This window comes from Dermacentor andersoni, chromosome 10 (genome assembly GCF_023375885.2).
Source record: "Dermacentor andersoni chromosome 10, qqDerAnde1_hic_scaffold, whole genome shotgun sequence".
In the NCBI taxonomy this organism is placed as follows: domain Eukaryota; kingdom Metazoa; phylum Arthropoda; class Arachnida; order Ixodida; family Ixodidae; genus Dermacentor; species Dermacentor andersoni.
The window spans coordinates 112378565-112395634 of record NC_092823.1 but is presented as its reverse complement, the minus strand read 5'-3'; the positions used below and the strand labels follow the sequence as shown (position 1 = coordinate 112395634).

The 17070-nt window shown below is 43.9% G+C and overlaps 1 protein-coding gene across 1 annotated transcript; it reads right to left on the bottom strand.

The window, feature by feature from the left end:
• Positions 1-5664: 5664 nt before the first annotated feature.
• LOC126544702 (uncharacterized) lies at positions 5665-13725 on the bottom strand. Its single transcript, XM_050192157.2, has 3 exons — positions 13579-13725; positions 9692-10007; positions 5665-7361 (listed from the first exon to the last, which is right to left on the bottom strand). The coding sequence occupies exons 1-3, from the start codon at positions 13694-13696 to the stop codon at positions 6188-6190; spliced, it is 1608 nt and encodes a 535-aa protein (XP_050048114.1). The 5' UTR covers positions 13697-13725; the 3' UTR covers positions 5665-6187.
• Positions 13726-17070: the final 3345 nt, after the last annotated feature.

Genomic DNA, 17070 nt, shown 5'->3' with positions numbered 1-17070 from the left:
ATTTTGCAAGCTACGCGCCATTTCCTCATAACAATGCTTAGAAGCTTCTGATGTGAACAAAAAAATATCAATGCGACATTTCATTGTCTTCTTACTGTTCTCGATACCTTTAGTACCGGAACTTGCCTCACGAGAGCCGCACAAGAGAACCGCACTGTTCCGCCTATGAAACAAAAATCGACCACTCTGTGTATTACCGAAATGTGCTGAATATATATATATATATATATATATATATATATATATATATATATGTATGTATATATATATAGTGCCAACTTCTGCTGAAGCAATCAGCACGAAATTGTCTACTATAGCATGCTTAACTGCGTGGATTGAATAAATCGCGTCGTCAATTTGTTTGCAAATATTTCATGCACCTCAAGTTTTATGTCTTCTGTGGAGAAGCTTTCTTTTTCTTTTTCGTCAACAGGAACCAATCAACCTTGAATATGCTGTGGACTTTGTATTCTTACCAGACCTGTATTTACCCTTGCTTTGAACGGCAAATAACTATAAAGTCACATAACACTATTGGCTTGCTATACTAAAGCACTGGCAACGCACCCTCACGCAACGTCATGTAAAACTAGTGCAACAATGCGAAAAGCAGTCAAACAGCCCATCCTTATGTTGGTGCAAGAGTAGAAGACGACACGTTAAAACAAATCTAATAAACATTGTGCAGTGAAATGAGCCAGTTGCAGCCCTTGCTGTGAATGATTGCATCCTTTAGCTATAAACAGTTCTTGCACGCCCACAGCTAATCAAGTGAGCAGAAGTATTGTTTCTAATAAGCTTGTGACCACATTTAATAGTGTGTAAACCCATATAATGATATCCTCTGTCATTACTACCTTTTTAAATAGGGAAGTACCACGCTCCTTGAAAGAGCAGTTCACCTTGGGATAATAAAAGAAATTTCTCCATTTCAAATATACACATAATAATAATAATAATAATAATAATAATAATAATAATAATAATAATAATATTTAATAATAATAATAATAATAATAAGCCTGTTTTATGTCCATGGCAGGACGAGGGCTTCTCCCGGCGATCTCCAATTACCCCTGTTCTGCACCAATCGATTCCAACTAGCACCCGCGAATTTCCTCATTTCATCGCTCCACCTAGTCTTCTGCCGTCCTCGACTGCGTTTCCATTCTCTTCGTACCCATTCTGTAACCCTAATTGTCCAACGTTATCTAACCGGCACAACAGATGACCTGCCAAGCTCCATTGTTTCTCCTGATGTCAATTAGAATATCGTCCATACCAGTTTGCTCTCTGATCAAAACAGCTCTGTTTCTGTCTCTTAACGTTATGCCTAGCAATCTTCGTTCCATCGCTCTTTGCGCGGTCCTTAACTTGTTCTCAAGCTATTGTGTCGTCAGTGTTTCACTATAGCAAGCCAATAGGGTTATGTAACTTTATAGTTATTTACCATTCAAAGCTAGGGTTACTGCAGGTCCAGTAAGGATACAAAGTCCGCAGCATATTCAAGGTTTATTGGTTCCTGTTGAGGAAAAAGAAATAGAAAGCTTCTCTATCGAAGAAGGCATACAACTTAACGTACATGAAATATATACAGATATACACAATACGCATTTCATTAAATACAGAACCACAACCAGCTTTCTTGCAATGACGCACTCATTTATTGCAATATTTACCTACATATAGGCAAAAAAGAAGACAAATCTGTCGACAACGAAATTGTTCTGCAATTTATTCACCGGCCACTGTGGCTATGGCAGTCTGCTGCTAGCACAAGGTGAAGGCTGGAATTGCAAGCCGTGGCAGTCTCATTTCAATGGGAGTCACAGGTAAAGAAATTGCTCTTGCACTTAGATTTAGTTCATCCTCATTTACGGAACTCCTAAGCATCCAAAGCCGAATAAATAAGCGAGTTTGCATATGTAAACTCTAAGAAGCAATACTAACACCAACCAAAATAAAGGACACAATTGTAAAACAAGCATGTTTTTGATACTTTGAATCTGGCAAACATTCAATGCGTCAATACGCAATGTTCAACAGCACTGCACAAATAAACATGACCAGGCACAGTAAGCACTCTGCAAGGCAGCTGGTTGTACGGATGTATAAATTTCAAAAGTCATGAACATTCATGCTACAACATGCACACAGGAAAAAGAAAACATTTTGCAAGAGTTGTAGGGACAACTCTACTGACAGGTAAGACAGGTACTGACAGGTAACAGTGGGCGGTAAACAGCAGAATCCTTATTAGAGGGCGTTGTGTAATACCGCTCATGAAAGAGCCAAAATAGTACCTGTCAGCTGAACGAAGTTCAGCTGATAGATACTTTACATTCTCCTTTACTCCTTTACAGCAGACGCTGCCTTATTCGATGTAAAACGAAAGAATAAAATGGTAACTGTCGTGGAGGCTTAGTGCTTATGGCGTCGCGCTGCTAAGCACGAAGTCCCAGGATGTAATCCCGGCTGCCGCGGCCACACTTTAATGGGGGCAAACGGCAACAACATCCGTGTACTGTGCATTGATTGTGGATCACATAACCAGAGGTTCTAAAAATTAATCCAGAGTCCCTAACTACGGCGTGCCTCATGATCAGATCGTGATTCTGGCACACAAAACACCGGACATTACGTTATTTTCATTGAAGAATAAGACGAGCTGCTTGTCAGGTACGAAGATACGAAGCAATTTGTCAGGGTAACTGAATGAGAATTTCCCTTATGAATGCATCTTCATGCTCAGAGCTGTGAAAATGTTGTAAGCAACTCATTTACTGTCACTGTTAAGAGGAACACAAAGGACGGCAGATTCAACCCTATGTAGAGCGGGTAGGCTGTTAAGTATCGCATGACAACCAAGTGAAATGAACACCCAAATATTCATAAAAGGAATGGTACGGATACACTAGCCATGAACAGCCTTTCGTCGTAGAAAAGGTGTATGCTTGCTCGTCGAAGTATTTATATTCATAAGCCAAATAGTGCACGATCCACTCAGTTGGTCAAGGGCTGCGCTGTAAAGTACTGTCAGATGGCAACTTACCTTACCTGCAAATCACACAATAATCGAAAAATGATCGTCATTACGTGATATGCCATTGCACCATGAACTTTGTATATATCACACAATCATTGATAACATAGGGAAAACAATAAACATTAATGCACTGGAACATAAGAGGATGCTCAGCTTCTGCTTGGAATGCATTGAAGATGGCTTCAAACCAAAACTGCTGTCCAGCTGATCAAAGAGGAAGCAGTGGTCATTTCTTTCATTTCAAGAATTTCTGCTGTACCTTGCCGAAGCTTTAACACACTGAAGATGTAGCCTGTAGACGTGTGTACAATAGAACGCGCGCTCGATTTTCGATCAATGAAAAAACTGAATTTCACAACACAAATTACATTCCACGTTCAAAGTTCACACACAGATAATTTGCGGCTTCCTTCAGGGGCAGGCGTGTGCTTTAGGTTGGGGTTGGTGGTCGTTGCTGCGATGGGTGCAATAATTTGGCTAGAAGCAGTCGCCCCTTATGCAAAATCACGAACGATATACAAACAATATTTCTTCCGAAGGGGACGCTGAACCCGGGTAGCCCGAGGATGTCGTTGCGTGGACAGGACTAATTTGCTGCAGCCGAATACTTGTAATTGTTGTAGTTGGTCATATTGTAATTTGCTGTAGCGCTGGCAGCATAACATGGACGTAGAAGGCAAATGGGACAAAACACAGCGCGTGTGTGACACATAGCGTGTGTGACGGGGATCCTTGCTCCATCAAGGGGCGATGACGAGCGGCTACGAGTAAGGCTCGACGTGACACTCCCTTGGGAGGTCTCGCGCTGACACTGGTGGCGGGATTTTCCCGCGACGAAAGGCCGCTTTCGCAGTTGGTGGAACGAAAGCGTGAGAAGAAAAGCGTAGTGTTGCGCAAGACGGGCTGTGCGTTGACGATGTTTAAAAGATAGTACCAGAGTAGCGCTCGTTGTCTGAGTGGAAATAAAGCGCAGCATCAGCGGAGGTTTGTCTGCGACGATCGCTGTGAATCGCAGCCATTCGTCATCCTAGCGCTGCCTCTCGCAATCTCCCGATTAGCGAAGCAGTCACGTCACACTTCGCTACGTTTGTAATGTGCCGCGGGAGACATTGTCCGCGCCAGCAGCGCTACCAACAGCGCTCTTCTCCTCCAGTACTCACCCGTGCAGTGAGCTTCCTAAATTGGTTGCTGTAAATAAAGCACTTACTTACTTACGAATAAAAGCCGTGTACCTATATAACCCTAATAAAAATAATTGACACGCGAAATGAAAACATGTATGTAGCTGCGCTCACATTTCGCATTAAGGAGTATGGTAATCGTCGGTGAATTCTTTTCACTGCATTAGAAGAATTATGTGGCGTGTGCCATGAAACCTGGCAGCAAACAAACCTGAACTTCGCACTAGCCGCATTGCTGAAATCTCAATCGTGTGAAATTAACTCTCTAAAAATCACACTGCGACGCGTACTATGGACCGATTTTTTTCACTCCAGTGGCAGCATGTGATACAGGCTTACGTCGAAGGCAAGCCGAAGAAGAAAGGTGTCAATTTTTTCCTACTGGCCCCTCCAACGCATGGCACTGCCTTCGCATGTATGAACTCCGCTTCTAACTTTTTCTATTTAACAATTTTTTTTGTGTCCTCATAAAAGTAGCATTCCTCGTGGCATCAAACTTTGTCCGATCGGCAGTGTCTGGCGGTTGCGCCTCCCCAACTTTCGTAAGTTATATTTTAAAGGAAGGTATTGCAATACATTCAAGTAAATCCCGCATCTCTGTCATCTAGCAACATTAGGTATTCACTCAATGATAACTTGCTGGTTCAATCAATGCTTGCTGCAATTCGCAACGTTGGTGCTTGGCGGGAGATGTTTTATCAGCCTTTACTTGTTTTTCTCCTACAGTACCATGGTTGAGACCCCACAGCAGGAAGTAGGCAGTAAGCACAAGCATAGTTCAGCCCAATTAACGGAACTTACACAGACGCTCGTAAATTGTATTTCTTTCTTAGGGCTCACCCTGACTCACTCACCAGAGTTAGATGCAGTCAGGACCACTTGTGGAATGCTCTCACTTTCTGAATCTTTATCAGTTATAGAACATCTAAATTATCATATAGGCGCGAACTTCGGAGTATCTCACTGCCCCGGAGTCGCTTTAGAACGGTCAATCTTATCAGACAACAGTTCAAACCGACGCACTGTGTCCGAGTGTGGAAATGCGTTGGCAACAATAATATTTTATTTCAGCAGGGATGGAGAGTGTCTAAGTGAAAAGGCCACAGAGGCTGCTTCAATGTCCCTCTTTTGCATGCGGACATCGTAGCGAACCTTGTGACTGTGTGGCTGTATAGTGCAGCAGTTCAGAATCTCTTGCTCCAGCAAACAAATCCAGTTCACGAGTTGTTACAGATACAACCATGTGCCATGTGGGACATATTATAGATAATGTCATGGTGCTAAAATCTCACATATAAAATATTTGCCGCTCACGTCAACCAAGAATTTGAAATCTCGGATATAATACGTGAATCGTTTTGTCAGGGTCAAAGAGGTTTTCAAATAATAAGGAAGAAATGCCATGCAAAGTAGAAAAGTCATAACGCTGTGCGATAGAAAAATAGAATTTCATTTTACTTTTAACCCAAAACAGACGAATCAGTAGTGGAAGGAAACAGCAGCACAGTAACTCTGGCCACTCTTCAGGACTCGATACGACCGACTAAACAGCTCCTGTTTTTATTGATGAGAAATTAACATCAACATACATATTTGTAACCTAATTTGTCTCTCTTTCAGTTTGTGTCAGAGGCAGAAGCTCCTAAACAGGGCGGTCGACTCTGCTAGAGCTTGTCACTCACCCAATGGCTGCGATAACCCATACATGTGTTTCACAATACGTAATTTCACAATACGTAATTTCACAATACGTAATGCATTAGTTAACATGGGAATTATGAATGGCGGCCTAGTTTCGTTTGATAAACTTCATAAAATCTGGCGGAACAACACGAAGTCACTTGACTGCCATTTTTCTTTCCTCGAAAATATCAGGCTTTGGCTACACAGGCTCCTTTCCAGTGCATTTTATAGCTGTGATGTCATTCGTGGGAGAAATGCACTGCTTCTTCACCGAGAGTTATAGAGACGGAGGAATAGGCTGCATATTTGGTGGAATCATTAAGGTTGTTGGTAGTGGTTGTTCTTCCCCAACGTCTAGATCCTCATCGAACGGTGGGTGACCTAGTCTATGCCCTCCGATGCCAACTGTTGTGGGAAGGGTTGGCGTGCCAGACAAGAATGCACCAGGCAAGAATGCACCAGGCTGGTGAGAAGATGTAACACCTAAGTGACCGGGTTCACTGCCGAGGGGTGGTGCAATCTGAGGCAATGGCAACACGCCGGCTGCCTGAGGTGTCCTAGCGGTAATTGCGGCTGTGCCGCCTGGCCCATAGCCGATGCCACCGGGCATGCCTTGACGTAGACCTGTGCCGGCCAAGGAGGTGGTTGCGCCGCCAACAGACGGTTGAAGGATAGGGTTTGTAAATACACCAGGCGAAGGAGTTACCGCGGCAGTAATTGCTGTTGCACTCTCCAGCCGTGCTCCGGCAGCATGCAAACCCACGCCACCAGGTTGTGGCGTAGATTGAGGGTATCTTAATATACTGGGTAAGGATGGCGGCCTAGAGATCATTGTAGCTACACTCTCTCGACGTCTTGCAACAACCTCTGAGCCGTGCCCTGCGGTATTCACTGAAGGTGCGCCCTGAGTTGCAGTCGAAACAGCAGGAGGTTCACTGGCCGTTGTGCCAGTTGCAGTTGTACCTTCTTGCCCTATCCTTACAAGTTCCAAGCGGTGTCCCGCGCTACCTTGACGCAATCTCAGATGAATCGTTGGCAAATGGCATCCCGTACCACCAGCTGTTTTTTGATGACCGGTCGTTTTACTTGTACCGCTAGATGTGTGCCCGGAGATTTCAGATTTACCGGCGGGGAACAGGACGACAGGTGCACGGGCTCCGCCGCCTATATACTCGATTTCGTTTCTTCCGGCTATCGTCGTCGCCGGTCTCATGAACCGGGAGCACTCCTCTTTTGTCACGCAGGCTTTCTCGCCGTTTCGCAATAACTCGTAGTAGCCCTCGTGGCACACGCAGCTGCCAGTGTAGCAGCGGGTGACACAATTTTTGTTGGCCGCACTTCTGACGCAGCTGGGCGCGCAGGTGGACGAGCACTGCTGGTATTTCGAGTGAGGAGGACACTGTGGCGAACATCTTTGGACCTTGACGCACCTTGTCTTGTCCCTTGAGTCTCTGCAAAAAGAGAGTGGCAGAAATAACAAGCAATGCTTCTTATTGAGTGGAACTGGGGATATGTTTGCTCACTGGGTTTAACATACAGTATGAGAAAACATTACAGTACAGTTGCAGACGATATGCCATACAAGGCCTTGCACTTGACATCTTGTGCTTCATTTTACAAAGAAAAGTAACGAGAAGATGAGCACGTGCGATTGCAACCAGAAAGGCAGCTTGTGCAGCACCATAAGAACGAAAGACGAAAACGGTCGCGTAGAGGCGCCTTAGAGGATGAGAAAAAATACCTCTATAAAATGGAAGGTTCGCCTGAAACGTCTGCTTTGAGTTCTTTGCAAATTACGTTGGCAATGTTACGGAAGTGAAAATTTGTCAAATTCTGTCAGTGCATGTATTTCTCCAACAAAGTAAAGCTTTGCCAGCGTTTCAGACCCAGATCCCATTTAAGCCTTTGCATGACTATTACCGTGACTTCTGTTCCTTAAATACGTTACGCTTCTTTTTTTTCTGTGGGTGTTTGACAGTGTTAAATTATATGAACTAGCAATCACTCTGTATGGCGCGTACGTATAGGTTAGCCTGGGCATGGAGGGCTGGCGGCGACCAAGCAGGAGTAACGTTTCTGCAGCATTTAGGCCCAATTATAGCAATGAAGAGAAATACACTTGCAAGGTAATTTGCACTGACCATGTCCAGTCAATATGAACCTGTTGCAAAGGGGGGGAGGCGCTGAGGAGGGGTGGACTAGAGTTCTCAGAAATAACATGAGACCTACAAACCTTCACTTTCGATAAAACAAGTGCTAGCAGTCTCTATTTACACCTGAGTGGAGTATCACACCACAAAGGACAAGTGTATTTGCTTGCACAGGAAGTCAATGGAGGCATAGCAACTGGTGTAATTAACTACGCTAGCTCCATTTGCGCACTGCAGTAACAGCACGTAAAATATTGCCAACATTTATTTTTTTATTCTTTGGGCTTCAATATATAGTTATGCAGAACGCCACCTTTGACCTATGCACTCGAACAGTATATTGATAATCTCCTACCAGAAAGGCCTGAAATCTAGGGCCGTGAATTACCCCGCAGTTCGAAGTTCAGGTTAAAGAGATCAGCACTCCACTAGATGCTCTGTTTTTTGAGGAATCGTTTTCCATTTGCCAACTGTCTTTCTGTTATTAAGTGATATTAAAGCGAAAGCTTTACTGGCCGCGAACGTGGGATTTAACCGTGGCCGTGCTCCAAGGAGGCACATGACGTCACACCGTGTTCCTCGCCACAACGCGTTCCTCGTCGTTGCGTTCGCCTCCGCTCGCTTCGCCAGTTGCGTCACATGCCTGATAACATGTCGGAGGATTGAAAAGAAGAGCTCGCGTGCGCCGCAACCACAGTTGAGGCGGCAGTATAGACGGCGACAATTCTGATAAGCAGGAGGAGGCCTGGAATCGACGTCGGAACGTGATGAAGAAGAAACGAATCGCCCAGGAAACAGACGAACAGCGTGCAGAATGACTGGCTAAACGCCGCAACATAGCTACACAACCAGACTAACCTGGGCTTTCATTCAAGGTTAAGCAAGGCTAACCATGCTATGCCTTAGCTTTCGCTACGTATATCCTGGCATAGCCGAGCTAAGCCACTGACAATTCTTTTAGGAGGCATTGGCACCTTCTGGCCACACCCATTATTCTTTCCTCATATAACACGTATATAGTAAAATGAAATAGCCAGCCGACATTTGACAAAGGTAAGGAAACAACGAAAAAGTCATACAGTCAAGCAACGTAAATGCACCGAAACATAAATATACCAAAAACGAATTTGAACATTATCTGACAATGAATTAGAATGGACGACTCACAACAGATTAGACCTAAAAGTAAACTCACACAATCAATGAAAATCACAGCACGTCTCATATAAGACACCCTAGAACGTGATGTCAGCTGTCATACACTAAATACAGAAAACGCGAAGTCAGTTCCTCGCCATTCAAATAGTCGTGGCGCAGATACGGATAGCAGCTGCAATTAATCATTTCCACCAATAGTATTCTCTACCGAAAATCTTTAGTGGACCACGAGCGCCTGCCTTTCCATGTGTGTGTTGGCCCTCGGTCTAGGATCTTTTTAATGGTCACGTGCCTGCGGTCAATTGCCGTTAAGGGGCGCATCAGATGGTGCCTTCTAGTATCATGTCGCGATCAATCCGGCCTTGGTTGGCGCCTCTTTCTACCATGTTCTCTAACATGCGAACTGATCTGCGAGTGCAACCGAACGTTCTTACGCTACAGTGGAAACCGGTAGTGATTATGCGTGAACTCACACCACCCAACCGGGAGGGCAGTCACACCCGGGACTGCACTTCGTGCGGCACATTTGGGCAATGGGCTCGTTGCAGCGCGGGGGGCAGCCCGACGCACAGAGGTTCCAGTCCTTCTGCGGTCGGCACTTGCACCTGGTGCACTGTCTCACGCCGACGCACTCTTCCCAGGAGTTGCGGACGTAACCCCGCTTGCAGACGCAACTGCGCCGTCTCGTGAGTACGTCGCGAGGCGTCACGTGTGGCCTGCAGAACCTGTCCCGGCGGGGATGACCTTTCACTCTCTCTTCGTTGGGGCCGCATTCCGAAGAACTGCAGTCTGCAAATGGTGCATTAGCGTCATGGTTAGAGCTAAAGCCACATTTGAGTGAACTAGTGACTGTGACAAAGGAAAGTGGCGTGTGATGTCGTCAGAGAATATTCCCCGAATACACTATTAGAGACGACGTCTTTATTGGCGAGTCACTGCTACTTTTCTGTATGGGGTATGTATGTTTAACGTTTCAAGCTATTTTGGTACCAGAGATAGTGCACATTATAGTCGTCGGTTCTCCTCCTCCCGCTCACGCGAGAGGTGACGCGATAGAGTGCCGTGCGCAGAGCCTTTGCCTGTAGCACATGGAGGATGGCTACCAGGCCCTAGAGCGGGGGAAGCTTCAGTACTTCAGGGCAGTGGCATGGCACGAGACCAGCTCTCACTCACTCACCATGTGCAGCGCCAATTCCCCCCACCCTTCTTCATAAAGAACATTCGCATCATTCTCACCCACCATTCGCCTATGAAGACATTGTCTTTCACTGACTTTAATTAGAGTTTGAGTCGCATTCTAACATTTTTCCTTTGCTAACTTGACGCACCACATCCCTGTTGTAAAAACAAGCATGTCCTACTTGCGCATTGTCATTAATGCTACGTGGTTTTACGGGTTCCAATATATGAAAACTTGCATGTTCCATAAGCGTGAACCCATTGGTTCATGCATAACTGTTGTATCGAGCATGTGGGCCTTTATTTGTGATGAAGTAATTCTCAAAGATTTCGTTGCACATGCTTGTTTCGCTTCCACTATGAACAAGGCAATAGTTGATTAGGTAACAATTGGTACGCAACATGTAGCGGCTTCATTGAGATAATGTGGCATACACTCCAGTTGTGCTGCCTGTTATCTGCTGGTACTTCATTAGTCCCAGCCAATGGGAATCATTCGTTGTCGGTGATTTTTTGTAATTCTTATTCTATCTCCGGTAACTCATGTTTGAGTGATGCTATATATGGTTTGCGCTATTATTTTCTGCTTCTATTTCAAGAAAACTCGGAAACAAATTTGCTGACAAATCATCGGTTCTGCACTGCCATCTGCGCGAGAACTTTCTGCCTCAACTTGAAAAGCCAAAGGCCGCAGAACATCTATTCGGCAGTCTCATCCTCATTGCAGCTGGGACATCTTAAACATCATTTTCATAGGTTATTCAAATACCAAAACTCATACTGGATGATTCCGACTAAGTTCTCAAGCTTGTTATACCATCAATTCTAAATTCGAGAGCAATCATCAACAAACTTCGCTAAGATGTACATTTGCACATCGCACAAACGTTTATTTTGATTCCTTTCTACCAAGAACGACGGATGACTGGAACCGCCTCCCTGCCTCCATCACTGCCATTTCTGACACCACAAACTTCAAGAATATTGTTAACGAATTTGTTTGTAATATTCACCACTCCTCTCTGTAATGCCTCTGGGCCTTGAGAGTGTGACAATAAATAAATAAATAAATAAATAAATAAATAAATAAATAAATAAATAAATAAATAAATAAATAAATCTGTATTTAGTATAAGGCTTGAATGAGCTTTCGTTAAAATCAGTTCTAAAGAAAATGAGTAGCTGTGCTTGGTAGTAGTAATCGCAATGGCTGCATTAGAAGATACCACTCACGCTTCATGGCATCTTTGTTGCAGCGTTTAGCACAACATACATTTCTTTTGTGGACTGCCGCCAATAGGCAATTACATCCTCTACTTTTATCTCTAAAGTATGTGGGTTTGTTTCGCAATATGAGCAACATAATTCTAGTTATTCGGAAAACCCCACAGTAAGGTGGCGGAGTGTGAGATGGCAGGTAGAATATTGCACGTAATCTCAGTTATAGCCTGACAATGCAGAAAGAGTGTATAGACCATATTTGCCATTACAAACCTTTTTACTTATTTTCGCTATGCGAACTGTATGGAATATCACTATTCAAAGGAAAGGAGGCACCGCGGGTGCAACCATGATGCTGTGAACATTAAACACCGGAGGAAAGTACTGAAATATCATTTCCAATGTGGTGTATTTTAAACAAGCAGAACGAAGGAAAACGCCTTCAACCACAATTATGGAAGCTTTGGTAAGTTACAAATTAAAGATAACGCTTGCGCTGTGCTGTGTACGAGTTCTAACGAATGCAATAAACGTGTGTCCATCATGCATGACATACCTATATACTTCAGCGCTGTATGGTCATATTTCCGATTAGACGAGATGTAGTTGGGCAGGGTACAGGTTTGGTGAGGATCTGGAGATCGAGTGTCATCTGTCATTCGGAAACTAATCTAACATTAGTCACAGCATAATGGTTGCATTAACGATATACTTTGTCTCATACCTAAATTATAAGATATGTCAGATCTTCTCGTTGTAGCACCCTCAGTGAAAGTAACTTGTTGGGAATGAATTTAACAATATAACTAAGATTTCAGAATTTTAATGTTATCAGGTTACCAATTTGTTACTGAATGGCAGTATTACTACATAGAAAAGCAAAAAATATACAACTTTGGTGATGCGCAGATTCCCTTAAGTGAACGAAGTGCTAGTTATACAAATAATAGTTGTCTCTCGAAGACCCAACAGGCAATTTAGTGGCCAATGTTTGACGCGTCTTCTGTATCGATACTCGTCCTGTGTAAAAGAAGAATATAATAAGATTCAAATATATATTATTTGTCGAGTAACACGTTCATCGGCAAACTACATTTTTTTCCGTTTGTGCTGCATGCCTTGTGCACATGCATTTGCTACTGGCAATGTTTCATAAATTCAAAAAGTTTTGACGCCTGCTTTTACCCACCAGCGCAGTAAGTGCACGGTGAACGCAGCCTGATGGTGATGTTCTTCACCCCTTGTCACTTGAACTTCGTCACTTCACTTTTGTGTGCAAGGAATTACGAACGACCTTAGTAACAATTTGCACCTTTACCGTTCGCGATAAAAAAGCGCGCAGCGAAATTGCATGGTAATAAACCGTGGGAGCTTCCCATGTTGAGAAGGCCACCTTCGGATGGAACCTTATAACATTCGGTGAAACTGTCAGCTCTTTAGCAGGATTGCAGTTGTACCATGAAAACCGGGTGTTTTGGGAGAATAAATATTTTCATATCTGGGTTTGCCTGGGCTTTAAACGTGCTAGTTTACAATGATTAAGTAACATTCACACTGTAATGCCCATTCCGATTATTATGGCTTCCTATATCCCAAATTTCAAAACTAAGTTCTGCTCAAACCATTCTTCTACAGACTGCTGAAAAATCAACTGGTCACCTTTTCTAAATGTTCTTTGCTACAAGGTTTTTTTTTTCTTAAATATACTTTTTTGAACGACTTTCCTTCTAAATGATAATCTGGAAGCAATGTATTTCCGCATGGTTAAAGTTTAATTTTTTAGTTCGCTTGTTATGTGTCGACATTGTGCACTATTGACACAATTGCTACTACAATTTCTGAGGCACTCTTCATTTCCGAAGGCTCCATAGTGCAAAATATTTAAACTAGAAACATGCCGTGGCATTGATGATTGGGAATGACATCTTTTACAACGCGGCTTGCGGGAGACGGTACTTACTCGGACACTTGTTTCCACAAACCACAACAATGCAAAATGCGGCTATCGCAATCTTCACATAATACATTGCGCTTCCGAAGGTGCTTTCTCCAAGGATGTCGCAGGGCAGTTTGCTCATATTTCTAAAATTGGGTGCGGTCACATGCGCCCCCCACCTGCAGACTAGTGCACGATAGACATTGTTCTAAGTGGGCACGTGCAATTTTCATCCTCGACACAACTATGACGTCTTTTTATCATCATACATACAACAAAACTGACATTTACTTGAACACAATGAAGGGCAACTCATCAAATTTGTTTAAAGAGGTCAACAGCTGCTCCACGTGTCTACATGCTGTCTGGTTTAATCTTGTCACGAAAGAAACCTTCAGTACGCCTTTGTCCTTCTAAGAAGTTATCATGAGAGTAAGCAACTTTCAGGAGGAGAAGGGGGAGACTTTGCAAGCTTTGCGTGGAATAAGGTCCTCATTGCTGTTTTTATACGTGGCCTTATCATTGTCACTTCTGAATTGTTACAGGGTCTCAGCCAGTTTCATTGCCATTACGCTAGTTCCTATTCCGTAGCCAGTAACCATGGCTTAATGATTTAGACACTAGTCCAGGTAGGGCAATCTCTTTTGGACTAGTCACCATGGGCCCGTTTATTGCTTTTGTAATTAGAAATCTTGGTCCCTTCGTGACAATATTTCTAACTATTGTGACACAATACAGAGAAAGCACAAGGTCCAACTACTGTAGTATCAGAATCAAATTTTAAAGTACTTTTGAACATCTGCCAAACATATTAACAAGAAAAGCGCGAGTACGGTTTTGGAAACAGCGAGCTCCCTGTGGCAGCGCTGGAGCTTTGGCGTCCGTCGCTGACAACAGGGTCATGGGCTCGCTACTTGCCACGGTGGCTGCATTATGAGGAAAGACCCATGCGAAAAGTCTGGTGCGCTCTGATTTGGGCGCCCATTGAAGAAACCCAGGTGGTCAAGATGAATCCCAAGCCCTTCCCGATACAGCGATCCTCATAGAAATAGTTCCGACCTCCTTAATTTTTTTTGTGCATTTGCTTTTTCTCTCAGCTGTTTTTCCCATATTTATTTCCCATTAACCCTACACCTAGCGAAGAGGAGCAAGTCAGAAGTGTTCCGGCTAACCTCAGTGCCTTTTCCATCCTATTCCTCCCTGTGGTCACTGTGCCATTTCGGGGTGTTAAAAAACCCAATTCAGCCTTCTTTGAAAAAGAGCACGAAACGGTGACCACGTAATTGCTATTCTGAAGACATGGGCAGCGATGAAATCCCGCATATGTTCAGTATCCAATGCAAACGTTGCCTGATGCACACGGAAATTTTTCCCTATGAAAAATTTATGAGCCATCCCTCTCTCTGAAGCCGGACGACCAGCGAAGCTGAGAGTGGCTGGCAATGCTTTATGGCTTTAGGGTAACGGCAGCAGTGCTACGTTAGAGTAATGGTAGTAACCGGAGTAATCGCAGTTTTGACAGCACGCCACCGACCATGACACTGCAGCAATAGCATAGAAATTAGTTGCTAGGCTCGTTATTATATATACGAAAGGCTAGGGACGTCAAACCCCACGTCGAAAGGTGGCGTCGCCGCCGCAGCTTCCAGAACGGCAATCATTACCGGGAAGCATTTGCATGGAGCGCTACTGCTTCGTGTTGCTATCACGAGCGCCTTATCATCAATCGGGCTGTTCCGTATGTTGTATGCGTGATTCCAAAGAGTGCCAGCACATGTAATTTCACTTTGCTTGTAGGCACTGCCTGATGGGGTTAAGAGCCACTGCATTTTTTGCTTGCTTACGGGGGTATGACCCCTTGATGATTTTTTTGTTGATGGACAACAAACATACATGGAACCCTAGCGATGTACAGCTTCGCTGTAATTCCCAACGTTGTTATAAAAAAGTATAGGCACCCGTGGCTAGACCACAGTGAGACAGTTATTCATACTTAGAAGTGGTACCCCAAGGGCAAGTTGTCATCGGTAGTGCGCTTTGGAACGTGTCAACAAAGAAGTTTCTGCTTATTGGCCCCTGATACAATATGCAATATAATGTTTGTTGTCAATTGAGGAGCACAAAAGTTTAACTACTAACAGAAAAAGTTAACTATCAACTGATTATTGATGGTTTCAGACACCATAGTGAGAATACTTCATATGCCTTATGCCCCATCCATCATAAGAAGGTGGCTGTAATTTTAGTATGGCCACTATACTTCACAGAATACATTTCTGGATGATACAGTGTAATAAACGTGTCACTAACACAACCTCTGCCGACTAGCTGTACCGCACGTTCTGACCGGTGTTGTAGGGTTTGTAATATTTCTAGCACTGGGTATTCTTCAGGAATGCTTTTTCTTGAACACGAGGTGCCGTGATAAAAGCACGGTAACGTTGTTATAGCATTGTGTTATCCGCATGTGTGGAAGTCTTTCCTCGACGCCTAAAACCATCCATAAACATTTGGAAGTTGGTGCTTGTCTGTGTGTACTCTTTTCCTGTTTCCATATTTGTCGCGTTGCGGCAAGTAGGGCGATATACTATATCAGTCCTCGACAGCAAACTTGCTGAACATGAACATCGGATTTATCATTGTTCCTCAAGGTACGTGGTCTTGTAATATCTTCACTTTATTATATTACCAGTTTTCATTTCCCGCTATGTCCTTCAGAATGCATCTTGGTGATTTTTATAACTGTCCGCTTTTTGCGTCCTTACTTGATTAATCGACGAACTGGTCCGCTTCCTTCCCTAAGCGGCCACGCTACCGAATGCGTACAAGTTCCCTAGTCTGCCAAGCCTGCAACATTCTTGGCAAAGTCATTTCAGAGAGTGAAAATCATTGGTGCGGCCACGTACCTCCTCACTGCCTGCTTTGCTTTGGGTGGAAGGGTTTCTGAAGAATGCTACTTTAGACACGGCCGTAGGGCTCGCTTGACGCGCCCATACATCAAGTATTATATGCTTAAGCTTTGCTGTTTTGTTGAGAATACTTGATCTTATTGAAGCGAGCAGTGCGAGAAGTAATACTTCATACAAAGGGAAGGAAGACTATCACAGTGCTATGAACTAAGGTTTATTGAAGTTACACAAGCTCAAGCGGTTACACTCAGAATGCTACAAACAGACACATACCCCACGCAAAACAGACTACACTATTACATGCCTGAGATCTACAAGTCTTATTGCACCAATTGCAGTACAACTCTTAACCTATATCATTTACTCTGGCCGTGCTCGCAAGCTCACATAAACTCCGAACCGTACAAGCGCAAGTTTGAAAAAGCAATCCGGAGCGAAGAACTCGCTCCCCAACTCTGGGCCATCCAGCAGGTCCACGACGCCGCCAGGAAACTCAACCTCCCGGTTCCGTCGTGGGAGACGCCCACTCCATGAGAGCCCAAAACTCTCGTGGCCTGCAGGACCTGAATAAAGTTTATTTCCTTCCTTCCTACATAAGTATACATAC